At 46.8% G+C, this 24,087-nt stretch overlaps 1 protein-coding gene across 1 annotated transcript in view; it reads left to right on the top strand.

Moving 5' to 3' along the window:
- SCHIP1 (schwannomin interacting protein 1) overlaps positions 1 to 24,087 on the top strand; it is an 86,006-nt gene that overhangs the window by 14,163 nt on the left and 47,756 nt on the right. Inside the window, exons 3-4 of the mRNA XM_066556254.1 lie at positions 866 to 946; positions 3,679 to 3,868. Of these exons, the coding sequence (XP_066412351.1) occupies positions 866 to 946; positions 3,679 to 3,868 (271 nt within the window). The remainder of the gene's footprint in view (positions 1 to 865; positions 947 to 3,678; positions 3,869 to 24,087) is intronic.

Genomic DNA, 24,087 nt, shown 5'->3' with positions numbered 1-24,087 from the left:
TGTGCCTTTTCCAAAATATCTTACCCATGAGAAAGGGAAATGGATTTTCCAAGGTGTGAAAGCTTTGCTGGGGGATCCTCTTTCTCACAGACATTATCCCAAATTTTGCCTTTCCCCCATTAACAATCCCTGGTTTTAGTTACAAGAGGACAATTTCTGACAATGATATCAGTGAGTGCCCAGTTAAGTCTCAAAATGACTCCACAGGTCGGGGTCTGACCTCCCAAATTTCCCTGCCAAGAGCTGCACTCAATCCATGCTGCTGCTCCATCCCGGGCAGTGTTCCCAGATGCTGGATTTGGATATTCCAGCATTTTCACTTTGCTTTCTTCAAGCCATCAGTTCCCAGCAGCAACACCTTGGCCATCATTTATTACAACGAGTTTATTCCTCACCTCCCCATGTGGCTTCTGCTGCTGTAACTCATTTGCTGCCAGCATTCCCATTGTTCCTTTCCATTTCCCTCTCCAGCTCTTCCAGCATGGCCGTGGGGATGGAAGTTAATTTAGCAGGAATATCTGTTAGATCTACCAGGGGTTTTTTGTTTGTTTGGTTGGTTTTGTTCTTTTTTTAATTATTATTATTTACAGCAGCTCTTTTGCTGGCTGTGTCTGTCCCTGGAGCTGTGGCAGCTGGGAGATTTTAAACAGGGATTCGAGCAGGTTCCCACTGGAAAACTGGATCCAAATTCCCATTTTTTTGTTGGGAGTTGGACACAGAGGTCCAGATAACTTCCTCCAAAGACAGCAACACCCCCTGAGCAGCAGCTCTTGTTTGTTCTTGTCCGGATTAGGGAATTCATTCATGGGGTTGCAGGAATGTGAGGCTGGAACATGTTAAACTAATTTCTTTTTCTTTCTCTCAGCCATCAGCTCAGCATGGATGAAGAAAATAATATCCAGGAATATCCTCTCAACCTCCAGCCCTTGGAATCCAAAGTGAAAATGTGAGTAAGGAAAAGTGTTGGGTCTGCCTTGGAATGCAGCTGAGGGTGTCCAATTCCTGAGCTGCAGGATCCACCCTGGATCCATCCTGGATTTCTGTGTAACTGGATAAAAGAGCTTCCAATTAGCAAACTGGAAAAGTTCTCTATGTTCAAGAATGTGGAGCTAGGAACATTTTTTGTTCAGCCTGGAAAGAAGAGAAGGCTCCAAGGTGACCAAATTGTGGCCTTCCAGTGCCTAAAGGGCCTCCAGGAGAGCTGGAGAGGGACTGGGGACAAGGATGGAGGGACAGGAGCCAGGGAATGGCTCCCAGTGCCAGAGGGCAGGGATGGGTGGGAGATTGGGAACTGGGAATTCCTGGCTGGGATGGGATTCCAGGGCAGCTGTGGCTGCCCCTCATCCCTGGCAGTGCCCAAGGCCAGCTTGGATGGGGCTTGGAGCAGCCTGGGACAGTGGGAGGTGTCCCTGCCATGGCAGGGGTGGCACTGGATGGGATTCCCATTCCCTTCCCACCCAAACCATCCTGGGCTGAATCACAGGATCACACGGATTCCCTTTGCACCAAGTTTCAAACGTTAAACATCAGTGTTGCACTCATTTTGTCATTTCCCCTGTGTGACTAAAGAATATTTGGGAATCTGCTGGATTTTTCCCTGGGTGCAGGGAAGTCAGAGCAGGGAAGGGCAGCACGGAGCCTTTTCCATGGCGATTTTCCCATTTAACATCAGTTCCCGAGGGATTTCCTGGCAGGACCAGCCCTGGAAGTGCAGAATTCCTGCTTGGAGGTGCAGCACAGCCCTGAGCTTGGGAGAAGGGGGATTTGCTCAGGAGAATTGGGATTTGCTCAGGAGAATTGGGATTTGCTCAGGAGAAGTGGGATTTGCTCAGGAGGAGCAGGATTTGCTCAGGAGGAGCAGGATTTGCCCATGAGAAGAGGGATTTGCTCAGGAGAAGCAAGATTTGCTCAGGAGAAGCGGGATTTGCTCGGGAGAAGTGGGATTTGCTCAGGAGAAGCAGGATTTGCTCAAGAGAAGGAGGATTTGCTCAGGAGAAGCGGGATTTGCTCGGGAGAAGCAGGATTTGCTCAGGAGAAGCGGGATTTGCTCAGGAGAAGCGGGATTTGCTCAAGAGAAGCAGGATTTGCTCAGAAGAAGCGGGATTTGCTCAGGAGAAGCGGGATTTGCTTGGGAGAAGCGGGATTTGCTCGGGAGAAGCAGGATTTGCTCAGGAGAAGCGGGATTTGCTCAGGAGAAGCGGGATTTGCTCAAGAGAAGCAGGATTTGCTCAGAAGAAGCGGGATTTGCTCAGGAGAAGCGGGATTTGCTCAGAAGAAGCGGGATTTGCTCAGGAGAAGCGGGATTTGCTCGGGAAGAGGGCTCAGCCGAGGCACACGCTGACACCTGGCCCAAGGCAAGGGAGGGATGAGCAGACCGGGGCGCTGGGAATGAGCTCTGAACTTCCAAACGCCACCGAATCATGGAATCATGGAATGGTCCAGTTGGAAGGGACCTTCAAAGAATTTTTAGTCCAGCCCTGAGCAGGGATGGCTGCTATTAGGGCAGCTTGTCAGCATGATTTGGGATGTTTTTAGGGGTGGGAAATCTCCCCCCTGCCACCCTCGCGGGAAAAAAATCCTTCCTCATATCCTAAATCAATCCTCTCTTCGAATTCTAGAATAACTTTAATTTTTGCTGAACATTACATGATACAGAGTTTCCCCTGGGGTTAGTTATTCTAGAAGTCTTGATTTTGAATAATTCAACTTCCCCACGTACTTATCAGAGTCCAGGATTCCTTTTGGAGCCTCTCCCAGCATGGATCCTCTAGCCCTGGCACAGGAATTACCTCCATCCAGAAAGCACAGCCTCACTTACAGGCCATTCAAATATTAATGCATATTAAAGTATTAAAAGGACATGAAATTTCAAATTAAAACCCAGTGTCTTTTAAGCTTTTAGTCATGCAGATAAAAGACAGATAAAATAATCCATTTTCAGGGAACTGTCTAAGAGGGTAATTACGACTTCAGTTCAGTTCTATTCTCTGGCTTTAAAATAGAAATACATATAAATACAAATATGTAAATATAAATATGTAAAAGCTGCTCATCCCAGTGAATAAACCCTCAATTGCTTAAAAATCCTAGAAGGAGCTAATCCTGCAGAGAAGTTATGGATGCTGGAATTGTTCCAGGCCAGCTTGGAGGGGGTTTGGAGTGACTTGGGATAGTGGAAATTGTCCCTGCCCATGACAGAGGATGGAATGAGAGGACATTTTCCAACCTAAACCATTCTGGGATTCCATAATTCCACAACACTGCTCTGGCTCTCAAATTCCAGTTGTATCTGAATACAACTGAAATGTGGGGTAAAAATAAGATATAGATGGTTGTTAATTCCTTTAAATGGTCAAATGGATATTTTTATTTTGATGGTGGAATGTAGGAGAAATTCCAAGTTCTGGATGGCCTCAACTCAAATCACTTCCATGGGTTTTGGGATTGGGTTGGACTCTGAGTAACGTGGTAAGAGTTTGAAACCAGATCATCTTTAAGGTCCTTTCCAACCCAAACCACTGCAGAATTCCCTGATTCTCCTTAAAAAAATATCCTAAACTATCCCAGTGGTGCCTTATACAAACCCTACAGAGATATTCCCACGTGATCCTTACCCAGACAGGAAAACAAAACACAGGAACCCCCAACCCAATGCTTTGAAATCCTTTGTTCCCTCAGCATCCAGCGGGCGTGGCGTGAGCACCTGCAGCGCCAGGACCTGTCCCCATCCCTGGAGCTACGGGACAAGGGCAGCCCGTCCCCGACGTCCCCAACATCCCCGACGTCCCCAATGTCCCCAAGGTCGCTGGCTTCAGGCAAGATGAGCAGGTCTGTCAGCATGAACACCTTCTCCGACAGCAGCACCCCCGTGAGTCCAGCTGGAATTCCTCCTTTTTCCTTTCCTGCCTTCCGTTCTGGGGTTTGGGATAAAGTAAAAGCCCAGCTGAGGGGTCACAGGGTTGGTAAGGGGGTAAAAAGGGGTTTTTAGGTGTCTCAAGTGACCTCCAGGCAGAGATTCCTCTTGTGGGCTCATCAGGATGTGTGACTGTGGGGATCAGACCTGGAATTCAGCAGATTTTGGAGGTGTTCTTGCTGGTAAAAAGGTTGTTTCAAGTGTTCCTGTGTCCTGTGTGTTCAGGATATTGTATTCCCAAAAAACTTCAAATTGTGGTGCTTTTCATGCAAAGAAATGTGGTTTCTTGGTTGATTTTTGGTTTTGTTTTGTTGGTTGATTTTTATCAAGAAAGAGACTAAAAGAGGCTAAAGGAGACTTTGAGAAGTTGATTTAGGAGATCAAAATTAAATTTGATTTTGGAATAAATATTCCACCTTGACCACTGGTTGAAGGCTGCGTTTCTCTTTTTAAGGCAACCCTAAATAAACCCCAAATACAGATCCCATTTTTGGAAGGCAAACAGCTCTGTGACTGTCTCTGAATTGGGATTTTTAGGTCAATAAATAAATAAATACAGAGTCTGGAAATGTTGCCTTCAGCTTTGTGCCAGAAGACAGGGTTTGAGGGAATGGCAGACTGGAGCTCATGGAATAATTCAGGAATTGCAGGACAGGGATTGCCCTGGTGTGTGGTGCAGGAAGTGTGTCCCTGCTCCTGAGGAGGGAACAGCTTGGTTGGATCCTCACTGCCAGGGGCTGTTGTCACTCCCAGGACAGCATTTGGTGGCTTCTGAATCCCTACAAAAATCTGGGAATCACTGTTAGTGGTGTTCTTCAAGTTGAATAAATTTAATTCTGCCTTGAGTTGCAAAGTTGGAGTGATTTTAATCTCATGAGGCCCAAGGCACTGATCAAACAGAGCTTTTAGAGGAAAAAAAAATTCAGGAATTTTGGGGATAATTTGACTCTGTTCAGTGTTGATCCAAGCGTTGATCCAGGCCCAAAGTGAAGCTGTTTCCAGCAGGTTTATTTTGGTTTATTTCTGTCTGGGTGCTTGACAGAATTTAACAAAATATTCCCGAGGGCACTGCTTTATTTTCAGGTGGGAGCTGGAGAGCAGGAGGATAAAGTGGGCTGGAATATTGGGTTGGACACTGACGTTTCATGGATTCAAGGGGTTTGGTTCCTTTAATTAGAGGAATAAATGAGGATTTAAATGTTTATCTGCCACTGGAATCTGCTTCCACCAGAGGTCCCTCGTACCCTGCGCAGGGACACTCCCGGCTGCTCCAGAGTTTCTCCAGCACCGATCTCGTTTGGAAAATGACACCTTGGGATCTTTGGGAGTTCAGGAAGGGCAGCTGGGAGTTCTGTATTTGTGGGGAGAAAGGGATGGCTCCACCTCCGAGTGTCTGTGGGGTACAACACGGGGTTCCCCATGGCAAGAACTGATGGAACGGGTGCAGTGTCAGAGCTTGAGGGATGAGATGGGAACTGGAGAATTCTTGTTTGGCTGCTGCTCTGTAGCAAAGAAAGGTTTGTGTGTGTGTTGTACAAAGAGCTTTTTAACTGTTGGAAAAGATCTGTTATTGATCACTGATCATATTGTGGTATGAAGGAGCGCACAGGCTGGAGCTGTGTTGTCTTCACTTGCTTTTGTTTTCCTCTTGCATGCTAATTTTTGCTACAAAGAAATTAAAAGACAGATGTGTGACAGATTTGAAATAATGTTCTTCCTTGTAAATATTTTATTTTTTGCTACCGTGTAGAAAAGTGCCAAAACTTTCCTTCCTAGATGGGTTTCTGCTTTTTCCTCCAAAATCACCGAATGGTTTGGGTTGAAAGGGACCTTCAAGCTCATCCGATCCCACCCCTGCCATGGCAGGGACACCTTCCACTGCCCCAGGCTGCTCCAAGCCCCAGTGTCCAGCCTGGCCTTGGACAATTCCATGGATTCAGGGGCAGCCCCAGATGCTCTGGGCACCCTGTGCCAGGGTCAGGGATTCCTTCCCAATATCCCATCTAAATTTCCCCTCCTTCAGCTTGAAACCACCCCCTTGTTCTGTCACTCCAGGCCCCAGCGAAGTCTCTCTACATCTTCCTTGTATCCCCATTCTGATTCTGGGAGGAGCTCTGAGCTCTGCACAAACTTCCTCTTCTCCAGGCTGACAAACTCCAACCTTCCCAGCCCTTCTCCACAGGAAGATCTCCAGTCCCCTTATCAACATCATGGCCAGTTCTGGGCTTGCTCCAGCAGCTCCACGTCCTTCTTACCGTGGGGACACCGTATGAGGGTGCAGCATTGCAGGCAGGGTCCCAGGAACATTCCATGTCCAGGGGGATGTGTCAGCCCAGTTCCCAGGAAACATTCCATGTCCAGGGGGATGTGTCAGCCCGGTTCCAAGGACACATTCCATGTCCAGGGGGATGTGTCAGCCTGGTTCCAAGGACACATTCCATGTCCAGGGGGATGTATCAGCCCAGTTCCAGGAACATTCCATGTCCAGGGGGATGTGTCAGCCCGCTTCCAAGGACACATTCCATGTCCAGGGGGATGTATCAGCCCAGTTCCCAGGAACATTCCATGTCCAGGGGGATGTGTCAGCCCGCTTCCAAGGACACATTCCATGTCCAGGGGGATGTGTCAGCCCTGCTCCCAGGAAACATTCCATGTCCAGGGGGATGTGTCAGCCCGCTTCCAAGGACACATTCCATGTCCAGGGGGATGTGTCAGCCCTGCTCCCAGGAACATTCCATGTCCAGGGGGATGTGTCAGCCCGGTTCCAAGGACACATTCCATGTCCAAGGGGATGTATCAGCCCGGTTCCCGCCCCGCCGGGCTGCCCGGGGTGCGGTGGCGGCGCTCGGGCGCTCAGCACCGCGGGCAGCGGCGGCTTCTCCCGCTCAGCACCGCGGACAGCGGCCGGGCCCTCCCGCTGCTCTCGCCCGGGCCTCGGGGCTCGCTGCCCTTCAGTGCGAATCTTACCCTAACCCCGTCACTCCTGACCTCTCACCCTGGCAAAGCACCTCTCTTCCTCTCCTAAAAATCACTGGGATGTGCACGAGAATGGCAGGAACTGATTCCGTAAAATTCCCGTTTTTTTGCTTGAGCCAAGTGCTCCAATAAGCAACTTTCTACCAAGAAATGGGGTTTTTTTTGAGATGTTACCACACAAAACCTGCATTTCCAAACAGGAATGAGTGTTTCCCCACCCTTTCTCTATCGGTTGATGCCACAGAAATATCCCATGGGGAAAAGAGCCAGGATGGATCTCCTCTGGCCCAGCCCCCAGTTTGTTTGTCCTTCAAAGCTGGGACTTTCCTCAGTGATTCATTAAGGTTTGGTTCTAAAACAGAACAGAATCTCTCTGCAGCCTTTGTGTGTTGCTGGGTCTCCCAGCAGAATCCCATTTTCCCACTGGTGTCTGTGACATTGCCAGGGGGGTTTTGCACCTGCAGGAGTGATGGGAAGTTGAGGGAGAGGGAAAATCAATGTATGGGAGGCAGTGAAATCTAACAGGAAGTGGGGTGTTAATATGGGAACATTCCTTCTTTCCTGTGAGCCTGAATTCCCAAATCCATGAGCAGCAGAAAAACCATCTGATAAATATTTACAATGTGATTTCTAGATAATGTAAAAATGCAAATCCTTGCTCTTGAGCAGCGTGGATGGAAACATAATTAAAGATGAGGGAGACAAATCCAACTGAGATGAAAAGGCCTTAATTAGAAATCAAATATTTGATGGGTTGGGGAGAAACATTAATGCTGATGTGGCTGTCAGATAACGCTTGGAATGAAGAGAACATGGAAAAAATGTTGTTTTCAATCCCTCCCATTGGCTTTGGATAATCTCAGTTCTAAATGTGAGCAGGGAATTCAGAGTGCTGTGGCCTAAGATGGAATTTGTCTTTGAAGTGGGTTTTTTATGGAGAAATAGTTGTTGAGTTTGTGTTTATTTGTGTACATAATCATCCCCAGTGATTATCCAAGTTTAAATCCCTTACAAATATTATCCCATGGGATTGGAACTGCTGGGATACAAAAGGACCCTCTTGATCCTTTCTGCTGATGGGAACAGAACACCAAGAATTCCTTCCTTTTTATCTTGTGTGCATTGAAGGTTGAGTATTGATGTGATTATTGATGTCAATTTGAGCCTTGTGGTTTAGCAGCAGCAAAATCAATCCAGGAATGCTCGTGGTTGATGATAAAACCTCTGATAAGACATTTCTGATGATGTTTCTGGGGGAATATTCAGCTGCCTGAGACACTTGAAAGAGTTTTTTGAGTTCTGGTGTGGGTTTAGCTCTGTGAAGGTTCACAGTGAGATGGCTCTGGTGGGTATTGATGAGAGGTCTCAAAAATAGTTTTATTTATGTCTCACTTCAGGAAATTTGGCTGAATCCTTTATAAATCCTTTCTAAACTAATTCTATTTACAATATCTCATTTATTCCCACAGCAGGGAAATTGCACTGCCTGCCTTTTACAAAGCCATGCCCCAAAATGAAAAGAATATTAAAGAAGACTTTAATGCTTAATTAAGCAGGGGAGTGCAGAACAGATTTGCACCATCACAGAAAGTTCTTGGGGGGTTTCCCTCCAGCCCTGTGACAGCACACTGAAAATCCAGAATTTCCTTTGGCTGAGGAACTTCCAGAGGGCAGGGACAGATTTTCAGAATTCTATTTTCATGGGACCACAAAAGAGGGGAAAATGTAAGAAATTTAAGTAATGGACAATAAAGTCATGATTAGACCAGGAGGAATTAGATGTATAAAATACATTTAATAGAAGCTTACTGGGATGGAGAGAAAATCCAATGGAAATTGCCCCATCCTGAGCCATTAAATTATTTTAGTGGCTCTATCACCACTGAAATGTGGCAGCAGCACTTTAATGGGGTCTATTACAGAACAGTGGATCTTTCCAAATATATCCAGATTATCTCCTTCCAAAGGGCACAGTATTGATTTCTGCTCGTAAAATGAATTTTCAAAGTAAATACACCAGAAAAGTACATTTTTGTGGGAATAAATATGATTTGAGCTATTTTACTGCTTGAAATTTAGGCAAATAATAATCATTATTCTGGCTTTTGGGAGATCCTGACTCTGTTTCAATAACTCCATTTTTTGAGGCAATTTTCCATGTGTGAAATTACTTATTAGGGTCAGCCACAGGTCATTTCAAGACATAAATGACATTTTAGGGAAGCATTTAAGGAAAAAGCTGCATTTTCTTTGGGAATTTTTTCAAGGGAGTGAAAATTTCACACTGGGGGCGAAAAAAGCCATTTCCATTTTAGCAAAGAACCCAAAGTGAGCAGCAGAGAGGTGCCCTGGTGGTGGTGTTCATGTCCCACCTGCTCTGCCCATCCTGGAGCTGAGCCCAGTCATGGCTGATGCTTTTGGGAGGAAGGTTGGGCAGTTTTGCCCCTCAACAAGCACCTTCCTAAACCCAGTTTTAATGGACATTCCCACACTGGAGTTACTCAGGATTTCAACAAAACCTGCTTAAATCCTGTGTTAATGGAGATGCCCAGGCTGGAGTTATTCAGGTCTCCAGATTTTCTCCCAGCCCCATCTCTCATACCAATAATTTTTGGCAAAGCTACCCTTCAGCAAAGGCCTTTAACAGATCAAAGTCCAAAGGGGACTTTGGGGTTTATTCTGGATTATTCATTGCTTCCATGATTTGTTTGATTGCATCACTTGGTTCTCCCTTTTTTAACTTCTGCTGCTCTTTCTCCCTTTCCTTTAAAGTATCAGCCTTTATGAACCCCAAAGCTCCCCAAAGTTCCTCTGTCCTGCCCATGTAACAGTGAATTTTGGAGGGTTTCCCATTTCCCAGGCTCTTCTCTCCAGTTAGATTTTGTTCAGCAGTGCCAGGATCACCTCACACCCCACTTGTGTCCTGATTCCTTGGACTGTGCTTTAAACTTCCCTTCCCTAGTGACTTCTGAAATTTTGACCTTATTTTGCCCTTCTTTGCTGACACTGAAATAAATATTTTTCCTCCCATTGTCCAGGGCAGGAAAATGCTGGGAGCTGAGCAGTTCCCACCTGGGAACACCAGGGCCAGAGGTGAACTGTGGAATATTCCTGTGGTTTATTTTCTTGGACACTTTCCTGCTGTTCTGATAACGCATTCCCCACACCCTGTGTACGCCAGTCCTTCATTATTTGAAAATTTAGCAGCTCTTGTTTTTCCAACTAAGCCCTTGTTTCCAGTAGCTAATTAAGGCACTGTTTAATTGCATTAATTCCTCTCACTCCGAGCCTGAACATGGAGCTCCAATCGCGTCAGCAGCCGGGCTTTGGCTTTTCCAAGGTGTTTAAAATTCCATCACTGTTCCAATAAAGCTCAGCCAGTGGATTATTTCTCATGGACAGACAGTCCATCCTTCTCCTGGGGCTTTTATGGACAGAGTGTGTAAAATGATAACACAATGAATGGGCCACTTGCCATCCTCTATCAGCTGCTTAAATCAGCTGCTCCAGACAGGAACTCAATACAGGAGAAGCTGTTCCAAATGGATTTTTCAGGTACAAGGCATAACAAGGAATTTCAAGAGTATTCTTGATCCATTGGCACCGAGATAGCTTTAAAGACATTTATGGGCCTTCAATAAAGATGCTTTCAAACCATCTTCAGAATAATAAAATCACTTTGGTGCTCTGAGGAGCTCAGAAGAAAATCAAATTATTGTTAGATTTGATTATGTCAGTGTCCAGAAATCCCAGATATTGGATAAAATCCGCTGAGAAGCAAAAGGAGAATCTCGTTCAGGGAGGGAAAGGAAGAGATGGTTTTGCATGCAGGAATTTAATATTCCCCTGTAATTTTATTTTTATGTAAATTATGTAAATTAGATGAAGATGTCATAATATTTCCCATGCTGAATTCATGCTATTTATGAACACTGCAGTGCCTGTTTCCCCCTCTCCTGTAAAAACCTGCTGCGCTTCCCAGAATGCCAGGGATTTATCTCGTCTCCTGTGTTTAATTTTGCAAAATTGGGAAGCAAACTTAAATATGAAATCTTGAAGCCAAATTTTAGGATCAGATTTCCTACCTCAAAGGAAATGGAAAAGGGAATATGGAGGTTCCCGTGGAGAATTCAGTATTTTTAGTCCAAAGCTGGTTTTTTTGGGATATAGAGAAATGAAAATAGGCTGCCCAGGCAAGTGGTGGATTCATGGATTCACCATCCCTGGAAGGGTTCAAAAAATGTGTGGAGGTGGCACTTGAGGACATTATTTAGTGGTGAATAAGGGCTGATCTTGTGAATCTTTTCCAGCCTTAAGGACTCTGTGATTCTATGAAATTCTGGCCTTGGTGTCCCTCCCAAAACTGGGAATCTTGCTGTGGCTTCCTGCCCTCTTGGGGCCCATTTTGATGTTTCTCTTCCTGGCCAAATATTTCCTGGATTTTCTTCCAAAATCATTCTCAATTCACTTTTTGGGGGGGAGTTCCATGGGTGGCTGTAGGGCAGGGCAGGACCTTTGTCTGTCCCTTCCCATTTCTGGGGGAAGAAAAGTCCCAAACCATTGACTGAGTCCTAAATCTCCTCTAGGACAACACTGAGGCTCAGAGGAGTTTGGAATTTGCACGACCAAACCCCAGCCTGGCTTTTCCATGTCCCAGTTGCCATTCCATGCCTTTAATCCTGATACACTTCTTTGTTCAGGCCATCTGCAGGAACTCCTTCATTCCCTTTGAATGAACAGATCCTTTGCTGCTCCTTGGCCCAAAAGAAAGGGAATTGGACAACTTTGTGCCTGGATTGTGGCCTTTCCCTAAGGATTCTTGCTCCCTCTTGGAGAAATCTTTGGGAGGGCACTGATTCAGGCAAACCTGAGCCTGACCCATCACATCATCAGAAATCCCCAAACCCTCGATGCTGTAAAAACATCCCAGAGTTCCTTAACTCGTTTTCCAGGAGGAGTTTAATGATCCAGAAAATTAAGAATATTCACATTTTTTTTCCCAGTGAGGAGATATTTTAATTCCAAACGTTCCCACTTAATTTCCCTCAGAGCATAAACTCAGACCTTCCGTGGCAATGTCCTTTCAGCTGTCCTTGTTTTGGGGATTTATCTTCTCCATGCTTTCATTTTAAACCCTGCTCTTTGACACAAGAAAAGAATTATTTCATTTATTAAAGGCTGTGCCCACCATGAGATAATCATGGCAAAGAAATGAGAGGCTGTCACTGGCTCCTCTCTCCATGAAAAAGGAATTGCAGAGCTCCTGGCTGTCAATGGATGCATTTTCCAGCAGCACTGAAGGGCTTTATTTGCCTTTTTACAGCACCACTGTCCTTTGTTTCCAGCCTTTGCCACACAGTGGAACTTTGTCTGCAGGAAGGGTTGATGCCAATGGTAGAAAAGGTCCTAAAAACTCATGGAATTTCTTTTGGGATACATGAGCCACAGTAAATGTTTTATTGCAGCAATAGGAGCATAAAGAGAGGGAAGGTTGGAGAATGGTCTTGCTAAGAGTGTGACAGAACAAATCAAGTTGGAGCAGGTTTAATTCAGGTAAATCTGGGTTTAGTCCCAAACTGGGGCACTTCCAAGAGGTTTGTTTTTTTTTTAATCTGTAAGTATAAACTTTAATTAAATCATTTTTGTTAAAAAGTTGAATAAAAGTCATTTTTAGCATAACCTGATGTTGGGGTTTTCTCATTAATTAGGGCTGAACAGGAACTTGAGTATGAGATTGGTTGCTGGTGTGTTTTCCCTTTAACAGTTCATTTTAGTGGCTTCTGCATGGAGCAGCCAAAGCAGTGGGAATGAGCTGTGTTTGTAATTCCAGCACTGCTTTGGCTGCAGGGCTGGACATTCTGGATTGATGCACATCAGAAACTTGGATGTCTAAAAGTGAACTCCCAGTGCCTTGGAGTTTTTGCTCCTCCCGTGTTTTCCTAGAATTCCAGGATGATTTGGGGGGGAAGGGAGCTTGAATGCCATCCCACCCCATGCTGTGGGCAGGGACACCTCCCACTGTCCCAGGGTGCTCCAGCCCTGTCCAGGCTGGCCTTGGGCACTGCCAGGGATGGGGAAGGTGTCCCAAAGTGTTTATTTCCTTCGTTAAATCAGTGCTGGAGATCAACTGAATTCCTGTGGAATTTCATTTAAAACACAGAAATTACCTGAGGTTTTGGGAATTCACCTTGATGTTAGTGGGAAATGTAGCTGTATCCTAATATAAATATTTCCATAGATGAAGTAATTTATAATTGCATGATCCAGATGTTTTCCTGTTCTATAACACCTGGATGGACACGTGCAAAACACAAAGATCCAGTATCCATCTGGTATCCATCTGCACCTCAACTCCTGGATCCCTTGGCACAGGGGGCTGTGGCATCAGTCCCCAAAGGAGTCTCTCCCTGTGTCCATAATGTGGGGATTTATCAGAGCAGCCTGACTTTTCCCACTGACTGATAACTCAACTTCCTCCCCTCAGCACCTCCATTAAACGTGGGAAAGCTTTGCTTGGTCATTAGGATGAGGAATCCAGAACCGGAAATCATTGCTTATTAAATATTTCCCAAAAACCCCCAAAAAAGCTGGGTTTTAAAGTGTAGCTGGTTTGGGAGATCAGCAGATGGAGAAGGAGCAGAGAACCTCTCCTGATCACAGCCAAGACACCTGGAAAAATGTTTCCACAGTGACACTAAAATCTTAATAACCTGTCAAAGGCTCTGCTCAGGAGAGGTTTGGGATGAAAAATAGCTCCAAGATTTCCAGCTGAACAATGCTGGGTTCATTAAGCATCCATCAAAACACAAAGTGAAAGTTAATTTACCTCAAGTCTTGCTCCTGAGCAAAGCCAGGGCCTACTTTTGAATTTGCCAGGAGAAAATTGGGCATTTCAGCCATGGCTTTCTGAGAGCCCAAATTTGTGAGGAGCAAAATCCCAGTAGGGAAAGATTGAGAGTGATCAAGTACTTGAAGGTGCTGCTAAATCTCAAATAATTGTTACCTCAACACAAGAACTGGGAAAAAAATGAAAGAAGTAAAACCAGAGCCTAATCACCCTGACAGATGGGGAAATTCGGACAATTGGATCAGAAAAAACTGAATTGGTTTTGGACAATCTGATCAGGAGAAACTGAAATTTCCTGGGGCTCAGGAGAGCCTGGACACCCAAATTGTTCAGTTTTGGGTGGCCTTCAAACAATCAGACAAATAGGAGCTGCCCAAGGCATTTTCTCCCAAAATAAGAAAATTTTCTTCTCACAGATGCTGTCCCAAACTTTGCATTTTTCCTTTTTCCCACCACTGCAGGTTGCTGTTGCTTTATTGTGCAGGAGCTGACATTGTTACAGAAATAGTTTTGGGTTTTTTAAAAAGGTTTTCTTTTAGCTTTGTTTAAAACAAGGCCCTGTGGAAGGAAAGGGGAGTTTGAGCTCTGCCTTCCACACAATCCATCCTGTCCTTAAGGGCAGAGCTGGTTATGGAGGCAGGCAGGACAATATTTTCTCCTGCTTTAAAGGGCTGTGAGTTACCCAGAGTTTTCTGGGGGGCCATGTCAACATAAGGAATGTGGGGACACCCTTTCAGGAGTTTCTTGGAGCTGTTATGCATTTAAATTGTCCCATTAGGGGGCCATGCTCCCCTGGCTGCCAATACAGATCAGCCTCAGGAGAGCTATGCAGGCTCTTCCAGGAATTATTCCTGCTATTTCCCACTTTAATGGGCTGCTTATTTTAGGAAAACAATAATTTTCCCCAAATGAGGCAGCCTGAAGTTTAACCTTTGTGGGCAGATGTTTATTTGCTGTGATGTTCTTATCTCTTATCACAGATTTATTCAATAAATGGGTTTATAACAACCTGATCAGGCCCTGCATGGATCCAAATTCCTGCATTCCTTCTCAATTTCTCCATTCCCTGCTCCTTCCAAACCAACAGGACCCCAAAGAGACTAAAGTTAAAAAGCAGAGGTGGGGACAGAACAATTCCCTGCAGTGGGGCTTTTGTCCATAATGAATAATAAAAGCTAAAATAGAAATCTTAATGAATGCCTGTAATACTCAGCTGTGCTTCACTTCTAAAGGAATGAGAGAGTTTAAATAGAAAATTGAGTATTTAAAATAGCCTTAAAAATATGAATACCTGGATCAACGTTTTTTAAAAAATACAAAGAAAAATTGGTTGATAAATCTATTTTAACCTATTTTTAAATAAACCTACAAAAAAAAAAAAAAAAAGGGAGGGGGAGGAAGAGTGAAAATATTTATATGAAGGGTTAAGACATTACCATTGGCATTTACCTTTAATTTTCAGATGAATTTTCTTCCCAGGGCTGTGGTTTCACTGGGATGGAAGTTGGGTGTTAAATCAGGATCCTCCTTTCAATCCTTCCCCCTTCAATTATCCAGGAGCTGTCTGCCAGGGAGCTGATGGAATTAATGAGGGATTATTACAATTTTCTTCATTTGAGACATTAGACAACAAGCCCACCCTCTGCCCCCAGGAGATCTGACTTTTATTAACAGGTCCTAGAAAAGATTGACACTGGGAAGCTTCAAATCCAGCTGCAAATCCCTTTCCCAGGAACAGAATCAAGGAAAAACTGTGGAACTCAAATAAATTTATTTTCCCACCAATCTGCCAGATCTCATTTGAAAAGTTTCTGTGCCTCTCACTATTTTGGCTGACAGGAGTTGCAGAAATGGAAACCAGCAAAGAAAATTGGCAGTTTTCCCCTCTCCAGTGATAAAAAGCTGCTCTAAAAGCTGCTCAGCAAGACTGCTCTAAAAAGTTCTTTATTCTTCATTAAATTCTCTGCTGCTGCCACCTCATAGTTTGGGATCCAGGAGATCCTGGCCAGAGTTTGTGCTGCCATTGGATTTTTTACTCTGTTTCCTGGGAGGGGAATTTACCCTGATGCTGCTGTTCCTGGGCTGGGAGCAATGGGATGAGAGGAGCCTTGAAATCCTTGATTTTTATTGATCCCAAGCCAGCTGTGTCCAGATCCCAACTCTTGAGGTGTCCATGGATAGATTTGTTCCTGTGACCAGAGCTTAGCAATGTTTTTGTGGTGGAAAATAAAACAGAGTTTTTTAAAAAAAGTTAAAAATTAAAAAGAAAATTAAAAAGAATTATTTTTTTTTACAAATTTAAATAAATCTTTTAAAAACTAAAATGTAAAAATTTTAAATTAAAAACCAATTTAAATAATTTAGGAATTTAAAAAGTGTCACCCCAGTTAAGAATTTTTGGGATCAATTTGCAGTTTTAATGCTGAGGGTTGGCCTCAGATCAAATCTGGGGGTGTCTCTTTGGTTCTGGTCTCCACCAATTTCACCCAGCCCTTCAATTCCCTGCCCTGAAATGCAGACAGTTACACCAAGGAATTATTGATGCTAAAAATCCTCATTTTCAAAGGGAGGAATTGCTTCTTCCCAGCTGGATTTGTCCTTAGGGAGCGGAATTTGGGACCAGAGGTGTCCCTGTGGCACAGAGCAAAGGGAATTCGAGGTGCAGCTTCAGGAAATCCTGCAGGGAATGAGCTTTGGAGACGCTTCCTGAGGGGGGATTTGTTGTCCACACCCATTCCTGCTTTGGGAAAGGCTCCACGGCACCGATGCTCCCTGAGCAATTCCCAGGGCTGGTTTTCCTCCTGCCCTTGGGAAATCCCAGCCGGGGTGGATCCCAAACCTTCCCTTGGCTCCGGGGTTCAGCCCCGTCATTCCCATCCTGCTCATCCATGAAACCGCGCTCCAGAAGTGAAGAGTTCTCCCAAATCCATGAATAAATCCCTAATTTTGCTGTGTCACCGCTGCCGAGTGATGTCACCACAAAAATGCAAATGAACTCCTGGAATTAAAGCTGACTCCGCTTTTCTGAGCTCACCTGAGCCCTCCCCAGCCCAAATTTATCCCTTTGCCGAAGCCCCAAATCCCAAAATCCCATTGTTGTCCCAGCCGGAATTTGCACTTCCAGGAGGGATTTCTTTTGTCTCCCAGCGCTGATTTTATTGTCCTCGTTGATAATCTCTTGATTAGCCTCCCATCAGCGCTAATCACTTGTTTCCTCCTGATCAGGGAGCCTGAGAAATAAATACGGGACGCGGAATAAATGAGGAGCAGGAGGGTGGGAATGTCCCACGTTCATTCCAGAGGCACCAGGAAAGCGCAGCCCCGTGGCTCCAGGAATAAATTAATTATTGAGGGCTGATTTCAACCACCTCGTGGATATAAATGGAGATAAAATCCCACTTTTGGTGTCAAATAGGGACTGAAAAGTGTCCTGAAAGGGTGGAATTACAGCAGAGGGATTGCTGGGCTCTCCATTCCCTGTGCTCCCACATCCTCCCCAAGACAGGAGAGCCTGGAGCTGTTCCCAACCCTCGCTCCAGGATATCCCAGACTCAGGAACCTGAGCAGGAGGGTGGGAATGCCCAGAGCTCGTTCCAGAGACACCAGGTGAGGAACATCCCTGTGCCTCCAGGAGTGAATTCATCACCGAGGGCTCATTTCAGCCACCTCATGGAGATCAGTGCCTCTAAAATCCCATTTTTAATGTAAAATGGGGGTTGAAACGTGTCCTGAAAGGCTGGAATTGCAGGACAGGGATTGCTGGGCTCTCCGCATTCCCTCCTGTCCTTTCTCATCCCCGTCCTTCCCTCCCTCCCTGGAACATTAAGAAAGTAAAGAAAGCTGAATAAATGAAAAGCCCTGTGAATTATTTATCCCTCTGGAGCAGCTTTTCCAGAGCCCTCCCTCCCCCTGTGCAGCTCAGCTCTGCTTTAGGTTTATTTGAAATCATCCAAGGTTTCGTTCCAATTTGAATTCTCCCCTGCTAATTAATAATTAATGGCCTCACTTGTTCTGGAATCTCTTTTTTCCAAGCAGGGATTCAGGGAAAGGGAACCAGGCTCATCCTGCCCTGCTCAGGCTCCACCACTGCCCAGGTGGGAAATGAATTCAGATTTTAACCTAAAGTTGTAATTTTTTAACTTCTTGCTATTTTCCCCTTTTTGCTGTATTTTTGCACCTTTTTCGGTATTTTCCCAACATTTTGGTGCATTTTTCCCCTTTTTGCTGTATTTTTCCTGTCACTGTGCTCCTATGTGGACCTTTCCCATCCCTTTTTTTCCTGTCTGCTCTGTTTCTTCCCTTTAATCTCATTTTTTGGAGAGCTTTCTCCTCCAATTTTATGTGCCACCATCACCACTGATTTCTGGGGGGTTTTTCCTTTTTTAATGATTTCCACTCTGGTTTTTGCACTTTCCTCCATTCTCTCTGGGTGTTTTTCACTCCACCCTTGCTCAGGAGGCTTTCCTCCAATCTGCCCCTGCTGGAGGAATTTTACAACCAAAATATCTTGATGATCTCTCCATATTTCCAACAGCAGATGGACCTAGAATGCCAAATTCTGGGATTTATTCCCTTTCTTCTGGGATTTATTTTCCTTAGTTTTGTTTAAGCTGGGCATAGTTTAATCCTTGAAAATGAAAAATTCTCTCTTGAACATTCCTCACCTTTTTTTTTTTTCTTTAAACCTTGAACGAATTTTTTGCCTTGTGGCTCTTCCTGGAGGAATCCCCTGAGGATTAACACATCCCTGAGGACCTGCAATGGGAAAAAAGATGGAAAATAAATATAGTTTTATTTGAATTTTGTTTTTCCTGGGGGAAACTTGCAGAGAGTACTTTTTGTGTCCGTTTTCCAGCTGTGCTGATCCATGAAAAATTTCAAATTTACCTAAAGAAAGGCTCCAGGAGGGCACTGAGGACACCTCTCCTGGGATTCTCCTGCTCCAAGTGTCAGCCTGGATTTCCTGTCAGGATGCAGAACATCACAGCAGCTGCTGCTGGAACCTTCACAGCTCCTGTTAGTCTGCTAAGAAAGGCAATTTTAAAAGCCAGGTCAGGTTATTTAAGGGAATAACCTCTGATGGGGGTGAGGTTTCCAAGCTTTATTATGGAAAAGTGAATTATGACAAGTTGGAATTTAAAAGGCAGAATGGAACTAAGAGTTTGAAGGGCTGGAATATTGGTCTGGGATTGCTTTATTTGTGGTTTGACTCAGAAAAAGGGGGAATTTTTCCTGCCTTTTCCCACCATCCATAGAGGAGAAGTTCACGGACAGATTTCAAGGATTGGTGCTTGGAAATGAATCCCCATTTTTGAGCTTCCTGCAATTTTCTTGCTGCTAGAAACATTCCCATTTTGTTCTTGGATGATCTATAAATTTCTGTGACAATGAAATGTAAAACCCTCCCACTATCCCAGGGTGCTCCAACCTGGCCTTGGACACTCCCAGCCATGGGGCATCCTCGGGAAAATCCATTCCAGCTTCCCAGGAGAAATTCCTTCAATGTCCCATCCATCCCTCTGTCCTTGTGAAGCCGTTCCCCTTTCCCTGTCCTTTTCCAAGGGATGTGTTCACAGCCTGGGAATGGCAAGAGGAAGGAGGAATCAGGGATGTGTTTGTTTGTGCTCCAATCTCATAAGGAACGAGCAGAAACCCATTAGGGAAAACCCTAATCCCGTATTGGAAAGGGGGGATTAAGGGACCCAAGGAACTGTCCATGCCTGGAGCTGTAGCACATCACAAATAGTTCATTAAATAATGAATTCTGAGGGAACTGGGGACAAACTGGCCCTGGCTAAAGGGGGGAAGATCTGAGAGAAGAGAACCAGATTTGTATGGACAGAACACAAGGTCCCTTTAATCCCTTTGTGAGGAGCCATTTCCTTTCATTTTGGATTTTTCCAGCCCTGGCTGTCAGAGGCCTGTGGGGAAGGGGCTGCACAGGTGAGGAGGAGATGGAGGAAGGCCTTGACTGTGGGGAGACTGTGCCTGGCAGCCCGCTCATGTCCCTGCAGGGACAGCCACAGGGGACACCGGGGACACTGCCCCTGCAGGGAGAGCAGCAGGGGACACCAGGGACACTGCCCCTGCAGGGACAGCATGGGGGACACCAGGGACACTGCCCCTGCAGGGAGAGCAGCAGGGGACACCAGGGACACTGCCCCTGCAGGGACAGCAGCAGGGGACACCAGGGACACTGCCCCTGCAGGGACAGCAGCAGGGGACACCAGGGACACTGTCCCTGCTGGGACAGCCACAGGGGACACCAGGGACACTGCCCCTGCTGGGACAGCCACAGGGGACACCAGGGACACTGTCTCTGCAGGGACAGCATGGGGGACACCAGGGACACTGCCCCTGCAGGGAGAGCATGGGGGACACCAGGGACACTGTCTCTGCAGGGACAGCATGGGGGACACCGGGGACACTGCCCCTGCAGGGACAGCCACAGGGGACACCAGGGACACTGCCCCTGCAGGGAGAGCAGCAGGGGACACCAGGGACACTGCCCCTGCAGGGACAGCATGGGAGACACCAGGGACACTGCCCCTGCAGGGAGAGCAGCATGGGACACCAGGGACACTGCCCCTGCAGGGTCACTGTCACCACATGGGAAAGAGTCTCTACCAAAACCGGCTTTGGGAGGAGGCAGGGCAGAAAAGTAACTGTGTCACAAACCGTGGGGGCTTTTCCAGCTGGCTTTTTCAGGGTGGGCTTTTGGAGTCTTGTGCCTTTTGCTTTTCCATTCTGGGGCTTTTGGAGCTTTTTGGGGGGGTTGAGTCTTATGCTTTTTGCCCTGGCCCCAGCCTGTTTTGTCCCTTGTGCCCCAGGCCCAGCCCGTGTTTTATCCATTTTGCCCTGGCCCGTGTTTTGTCCCTTTTGCCTTGGCCACAGCCCGTGCTTTGTCCCTTTTACCCTGGGCCCAGCCCGTGCTTTGTCCCTTTTACCCTGGGCCCAGCCCGTGCTTTGTGCCCTGGCCCCGGCCCCGGCCCCGGCCCGTTTTATCCCTTTTGCCCCGGGCCCAGCCCGTGTTTTTTCCCTTTTGCCCTGGCCCGTGTTTTTTCCCTTTTGCCCTGGCCCTGGCCCGTGTTTTGTCCTTTTCTCCCGGCCTGCCTTTGAGCTCTCCGTCCCTCACGGCTGTCCCGTCTCTCCCTCATGGCTGTCCCGGCTCTCCCTCACGGCTGTGCCGTCTCTCCCTCACGGCTGTCCCGGCTCTCCCTCACGGCTGTCCCGGCTCTCCCTCACGGCTATCCCGTCTCTCCTTCACGGCTGTCCCGGCTCTCCCTCACGGCTGTCCCGTCTCTCCTTCACGGCTGTCCCGGCTCTCCCTCACGGCTGTCCCGGCTCTCCCTCACGGCTGTCCCGGCTCTCCCTCACGGCTGTCCCGGCTCTCCCTCACTTCTGTCCTCCCTCCCTGTGTCCCTCCTGCTTTGTCCCTGCTCCCTGCCCGAGCCCCCAGCGTCCAGCCCTGCCCGCCCCCGATGCAGGGCACTGCCCACACCCTGTGCTGGCTGCTGTCCCTCCTGTGTCCCCCGAGTGTCCCCTCACCTGTGTCCGCCGCCTCAGGAGCATCCCGGGCCGGCAGCGAGCACAGCCCCGGCCCGGGGGCACGGCCGGCACTCCCTGACCGCCGCTGGTATGGCCCTTTTCCCTCTGTCTCTCTCCCTCCCATCTTCCTCCCTCTTGCTCTGCCTTTCTACCCCTCTTTAGTAGGGTAAGTCCTTTTTATTTTGATTTTTTAATGCCCTGTTTTCCCTCTGTCTCCTCTGTCTCTCTCCCTCCCATCTTCCTCCCCCTTGCTCTGCCTCTTCTACCCCTCTTTAGTAGGGTAAGTCCTTTTTATTTTGGTTTTTCAACGCCCTGTTTTCCCTCTGTCTCCTCTCTCTCCCTCCCATCTTCTTCCCCCTTGCTATGTCTTTCCTACCCCCCTTTAGTAGGGTAAGTCCTTTTTATTTTGGTTTTATTTTGTTACCAATAAACGGTTCTCAGACGCGATGTTTGCCTCATTTGGGTTAATTTCAGTGCTGTTTTTAAAAGAGCTCCTCACAGTTCCTGCAGTGGAACACAGCACCCTCCTGGTGGATTAGGAAGCAGCTCCCAGCAATGCTGGATTTGGGGATTTATTTCTTTTTCCCAAGGTGGAATCAGGTATTTTCGAATCCCACTAAATTCTGAGTTCCCAATCCCAGAGCTTGGCTCTTGCTCTAGCCAAGGACTGCCCATCCCAAGGTGCAGCTTCATGTTCTCGTCCATAGGGAAAATATTTCCAATATTCCCTTCTTTCCAAAATCCATGAAAAAAAGGGATTTTGTTGGAATCTGTCTGTTTCTATTTTGGATAAACTGGAGCTGCAGGAGCCTGGGAACTCCATGCTGGGATGGCTCGGGATATCCTTCACCCTTCTCCTCTCAGACACAGCCCAAGGTAGCAACAAGCCCACCTTAAATATGGAAAATAATCCAGGGGATAACAAACGCAAGGAATTGAGGCTGGAATTCATTGGCTGGAGTTGCCTGCTGTTGGAATGTCATTTATTCACCTAACAGGGCAGGAATTCCAACTTTTTCAGCCCTTCCAGGGGGAAGTGTTAGTGATGAGCTAATTGCTCGTCCCACTTCCAATGGAAAGGGGTTTTCCATGGGAACGAGCAGATTTTTGGGGTTTGGTCACGTTGGAGCAGCTTAATTTCCATTCCGACTGGACTCTGGATTCCATGAGGAAGGAAAAAGGATCCTCTGGACACTTTAATCCCTTTCCAGACCTTGGAGCAGGTCTGGGATTGCCACAAGGAGCAAAATTCCAGGGACAAATCCGGGTGGGAGCCACAGGGATGCAGCCAGCAGGCACCACGGGGAGCAGAGCCCGGCCTGGCCACCACCCTCAACACCAGCATTCCTTAGAAGGGACAATCCCACGGTTTTTCCTGGAATTCCCAGCACCAGTTTTCCTTGCTCCGGGTTTTTCCTTGCATTGCTGGATGCCTCCCCTGCATTCCATGGCCAGGCGGGCTGGGAAGTGCTGCCAGGAGCAGGAGCTCCGGCTGGATCCAGCCCTGCTATCCCTGTTCCCGGAGCTGCCCCTGGGCTCATTCCCACCGGGAAGGGCGAGTCAGGGGCTGGAGACGCTGATCTGATCCGGGAAATGCCAGGAATGCCGCTGAACACCTCCAGGATGGCGTGAGTTTGGAAGTGGAGCGGGGAAATAACCCCAAAAGGCTAAAAAGTCATGGCATATTAATGCTTGGAATTGTCTGCTGGAGCAGCACGGGAAGAGGATGAATAATTCAAGGCAGACAGGATTTCCCTGGCAAGGTCGAGCCTTGTGAAGGGGAGGATTTTTGGAGAGAGCAGCATCCCGCTTTCTTCGGGAAGAGATCTCCCTCCATCCCGGGGGTGAAGGCAGCTCCAGGAGCCGTCTGGATTTTGGGAGCTCCTTTTGGAAGCGGCTGGACGCAGAGCTCAGCTGGAACCGCGGATGCCAGGGGAATTCAAAGTGGATTTTTCAACTCCACGGGCGAATCCCAGAGGAATGGGCAGCGGGAAAGGGAAGAGGGGAGCGCAGCCGTAGCGGGGCTCGGGATCCCGACATCCCAATCCCCGGGATTTCCCCAAAATGCCCTGAAAGGAGCCGGGAGTGGAAGATGAATGTGAGTACCCTGAAATCGGCTGCCTGCGGTCTGAGCTCTGCTCTGCTGCTCCTTTGCACCTCAGTCCCCTCTGTGAGGCACAGCCCGGGGACAGATCCTTTAAATAATTCCCAAAAAACCCTCCTGGGCCTCACTGGAAGGAGGAGGATTTTATAGGCACCAGGGAAGGAGCTGAAGGATAGGGAAGAACTCCAGGGTTTCTGATTCCAGAGCCCAGCTCAGCCTGGACCCACCTCAGCAGCTCACAAATGCATTGATTATTAAAACATCTATTTATTTGGACAGTCATTTGTTTTTAAAGACATTTGTTTATTTATTAAAATGTTTATTTGTTTGGATATTTAATTGGGCATTTATTTATTTACTTGGGCTTTATTTATTTATTTAAGACATTTATTGTTATTAAGGGACACCCAGCATTTAGTAGTAATAGTAATAATAACAATAATAATAACAACAACAATAATAGTACAAAATGTCTTGGCTCATTCTCCACATCCCCAAAATGCACCCCAGGCTCCATTCCGAGCTCAGCAGCCAAAATTATCCATGGATTTTATTCTTCTGCAGGAGCAACAACTTCACCAGCAAATCTTAGATCCTTGGGAGGGATCCTAATGGACCTTAGGTCATTATTTTTAACCTTAATTTGATTTATTTGATGAATTTTACGGTTTTGTTTCTCAAAAAGGGCATCAAGGACAG

The sequence above is a fragment of the Molothrus aeneus genome, chromosome 10 (assembly GCF_037042795.1).
Source record: "Molothrus aeneus isolate 106 chromosome 10, BPBGC_Maene_1.0, whole genome shotgun sequence".
NCBI lineage: Eukaryota > Metazoa > Chordata > Aves > Passeriformes > Icteridae > Molothrus > Molothrus aeneus.
The sequence above is the reverse complement of the archived record's forward strand: the minus strand, read 5'-3'. Positions and strand labels throughout refer to the sequence as shown.